This window comes from Aplysia californica, unplaced genomic scaffold (assembly GCF_000002075.1).
Source record: "Aplysia californica isolate F4 #8 unplaced genomic scaffold, AplCal3.0 scaffold00001, whole genome shotgun sequence".
Classification (NCBI taxonomy): domain Eukaryota; kingdom Metazoa; phylum Mollusca; class Gastropoda; order Aplysiida; family Aplysiidae; genus Aplysia; species Aplysia californica.
In genome coordinates, this window is record NW_004797271.1 from 5,899,886 (window position 1) to 5,904,162 (window position 4,277).

General features: G+C 42.6%; 1 protein-coding gene across 1 annotated transcript in view; it reads left to right on the plus strand.

The window, feature by feature from the left end:
- The window catches only part of LOC101847539, a gene marked incomplete in the record, with an annotated part of 25,009 nt that overhangs the window by 12,735 nt on the left and 7,997 nt on the right, over positions 1-4,277 (plus strand). Inside the window, 3 exon segments of the mRNA XM_013085316.2 lie at positions 109-390; positions 3,399-3,535; positions 4,242-4,276. Of these exon segments, the coding sequence (XP_012940770.1) occupies positions 109-390; positions 3,399-3,535; positions 4,242-4,276 (454 nt within the window).

Sequence of the window (4,277 nt, forward strand, 5' to 3'; positions counted from 1 at the left end):
GCCTGGTCTCATCAACTACCCCCTACCCCTGAAAAATCCCAACCCAACCCAAAAACAAACAAAAGAACATCACCAATCTCTTTTGCCTTCTCGGGTATTTCCTTTTAGGATCGCCGAAGGATCAAAACAGCTCTCCGCCGGCTGCTGGCTGACCGCCTGTTCCCTCAAGAAGTATCCAACAAACGAAGTAAAACGACGAGCGCAGCGTTCGAGGCCGCCCCACTAGGCAAAGACAACGGTGGTTATGACGACGCCAGTGATGGCCTGGTGTCTGGGACTATCACTCCAATGACCTTGGCTTCAAGGTCGAAGACGGCAATGAGTCTGAGGTCACGACCCGGGGAGCAAACTGACGTCTCTACAAGGGCCACGACTCGGTTAGACACACAGGTGAGAACTGTTGGCTAGGGAGCATAACAATACAATAATAGAGCATAATATTGTATACATTTTAATACCCCCCGTGTCTCTGGTGTAGTGTTTAGGCGCTTTGCCGTCGCATGCAGAAGACCTGAGTTTGATTCCCCTGTGGTGAGAACTTTTAATCCAGCATCTCGGACGTTCTGCATAGACATCGTATCCCTCTCTGTCCTTGTTGGCCCTACAAGCAGGGTCGAAGCCTAAATGATCTAAATTAAATAGAGTTGAAGGGGGTATAAAAACACCTGCATTTAAAACATTACTTACCGATGAGCATTGTTGTCAATGTAACATAAAAAGAATAATAACTGCAAATTATTACTTACAGGGTGAGCACTTTATATGTATGTGGCGTATAGAGAAGTGTTTTCTATCTTATCAGATAGATAGGTAGACACACATACAAATTACTGATAGGACGGGCTGGCGGACACACAGATATGCAGTAAAACAAAAAGGCAGCCTGAAGTAGGTGCGGTCTAAGAAGGAATTAGGAAGGCACAAAAAAGACCAAACGAAACATTCAATCTCATTTCTGCTAGCCTGACAACTTAATGACCTCTCTCTCTTCTTCCACCTGCTTGGGATAAACGGAACAGCTAATGCGAAAATCGGATAGGCATTGTTGAGGTCGGAGCTGTAGCTTTTAACCCTGAGGCTCTCAGTCATTGTATTCAGATCTATCTAGGCAAACACTGGAATGCTAGGCGTCTAATAATTGTTTCGCGCTTTGCAAGGACTGCGCACTTTGCATTAGTAACGTTGTTTCCTTTGAGGGGGCTGTCTGGATTTCTTGATCGTTTGTTTTCTGTAGGATACTGAATTACTACTGTGCAGTCTTGTATTCAATTTGGAAGTGGGAATATTATTATTTTCTTATGTGCTAAGGTTGATGTGATCTTATTCCAGCAAGCGGCATGTCAGTATAGCTATTGTGTAATTCTGAAAGCGGCTTTGTGTTTCTGAAAAACAGACTGAGAAGGCAGTTGAATAAGAAACATGCTCTGAGTACAACAGCAAGAAATCTGTTTCTAAAAGACCAGTGGCATTGATATTTGAATATAGGGAGATCAGAAACCGCAACTTTTAAAGCTGGTGTCTATTGCAGGCTCTATCATTTAAACGTTAAGAGGGACAAGAAATAAGAAACATGCTAAAATACCTATTCTTAAAGTTCACGTCACTCACATAGATACACAAAAGAAGAAAGGGAACACTGTTTTTAGAGAAAGTTTAGGTCGCAGTTGATAGCTATCACTGTGCTATATATGATGTATTGTATTCCCTCATGGCTTCAGTCATAAAATGAAAAGTGGATGGGGGAGGTAGACCTTTGATTTTCCTCCCAAGTGTCCAGACGTAAACGAAACGAAAAATCAGGAGTTGAAATAAAACCCCACTGACACTCTGAGGAATTCCAAGCTTTTCATTGCATCAAAATGAGTGCCTTATACTAAAAATAAAGGTCAAACATAATCTTTTAAAAATTATATCAATACATAATATGTAGCTTGTGGGATTCAGCCGGTTTTAAGATTCTTTGACCCATTATCTTTAAACCTGAAACATAGATATAAACAAGGACGATCATTGTGTCATAGTTTGCTCCTGCGTTGCTCTGAAGACTTAAATCAATAAGCAGCATTTATTCCATTACATTACCTTGGACATATTAGACATGATAGTTACAGAATTAAGTTCATTTTTGTACACTCTTCATTAAAAAGATTAAAAAGTATTATCAGACGCTTGTGCTTTTTTTCTTTAATGGAGATCTAGCTTTGTTACACAATTTACAATCTGACACCATCGACCATTTTGTTGCCTCTCAGATTATATATATATTTTCCCTGACTTAACTACCAGCATTCCAGCTGGAACTCTTATCGCTTGAACAGCGAGAGAAAAATCGATAGCGTAATGATTTTCTGGAATAAAATCGATTAGATACTGGATATTTTTGTGGGAGAAAAGCCAGAGTGGACATGATCAATTTGGAGTACTTTGTGCAATGCAAACTAATGGTAATAAGAGCTAGGTCAGCCGGAGACAGGTCACTAGGGGGCGTTGTGACAGAGAAGACCTTTCCGTGTTCAAACTGTTTACGTTTAGCTTTGAGACAGCAAACGAAAATTAGTTCTCCTTAGCACTTGGCTGTATTTAAGAGGAAAAGGAGATCGCTTCTCCGGATTGCCCGTCTATCTCGTAGTAGCAGCAAGTTGGATAAAAAAAAAAGGTGACGCTGGGGAAAAGCTTAAGATATGTTCGCGTACCCCCCCCCCCCTTTTCGACCCCCCCCCCCCCAATTACTCAAGACAAAATCAAAACCAAATCCCCTCTACAATCCCCCCCCCAAAAAAAAAACAACAAACAAACAAACAAACAACAACAACCCAGCTCTACCCAGCGAAACAGTCACAATGCCAGAGTTTCTGGCCATGACCACATTCTATCTTTTACAACTGTGTTTATTCCAGAGCCAGGTTTCATATGTTTACATCCTGCTTGATTTATTACAAATTAGTTTCGTTTTATGAGAATAGTATTTTCCTCAGATTCACCAGCTTGTTGACAATTAACGTTTCAATTCTGAAGATTTCACTGTAGTGGTGTAGATTGTTAGCTTTGACGGTTAGTTATAAATACCAGAACCTATTGTATCTCCATTACCATCCGCTGCTTTGCGTCTTGTGGTGGCACGTCCCATTATACCAAGACATATTACACACGTTCATAGTGATTTGAAGATCCAACATTTACTCTGTCCGTTTTAATGCTTGGGAAAAATACGATCTGTCAAAGTCTTCAACAACAAGGCAAACTTGTACGAACGACGCCACGTCATGGTTTCTCACGATCGGCACAAGGGACGCTACCTATCCACTCCTGCCGGGACACCGAGGAGAGCTGGATTACATCCCTCTAACAGCAGGGGCCAGCCAGAAGTGTCTGTATTGCTCCGTTTCTCTACCGCACAGGGTCGCCTGTCCCTCATTGGAGGGGGCCAGCCGCCTCAGACAGCCGATGGACAGAATGTTGAGGAACCGAGTCAGCAGCAAGTGGACAGTGGTCAGCCAGAGGGGCAGAGACCGCTGGAGGAAGTGGCTTACTACAGGTGAGACTTTCTTTGAGGTCTATATTTTATCCTTTTCCCCCCGTTTCCACATCCTATTATTGTTTTGAGACCGGCGTCTGTGATGTTGTGGTCAGGCGCTTTGCTCTCACTTGTAGGAGACATGGGTTCCATTCCTGTGTGGTGAGAATTTTTGTCGACAGCTCCGTCTCTCTGCATTGAGGTTGGCCCCTCTTAAGCAGGTTGGTCCTGGCAGGTAGGGTCGAAGCAGCATTTCTCTTAAATTGTTAAAATGTCGATTTGAGGGTGGGGTGAGGTTGGGGAGGGGGGGGGGACTTCAACATTTTATAATTACTCGTTTTATTTTCTGTTTGTAGTCGTTTCAGGCAAAGTTTTATTCGTTAGTGATTTTTTATAAATATCAATGTTCTTCTGAGACTTGTAAAAAATATTTTTTACGGTCCAAAATAGTAAGCAGCCCCTCCTTGTCCCTCCACTCCACCACCATCACCTACAAGGAAAAAAAAAACACCTTTACTGAATGGAAACCGCTAAGGTAAAAGTTGTCTGTACACATGCAGTGGCTGATAATGAGAAATCATCTTTCACATGTCTTCTTACCCTCACATGAGCTGTTGTTACTCTACTGGCAAACAAGCAAGAAAAAAATGTGCTCCAGCTTAATCACGTGTGCTTGTCATTCATTATCTCTATGCCCCTTCCCACCCCGTCCCTCGCTTCTGATCAGACGACACCCCCTGGGTAGTCTGAAGAACGGCGGGGG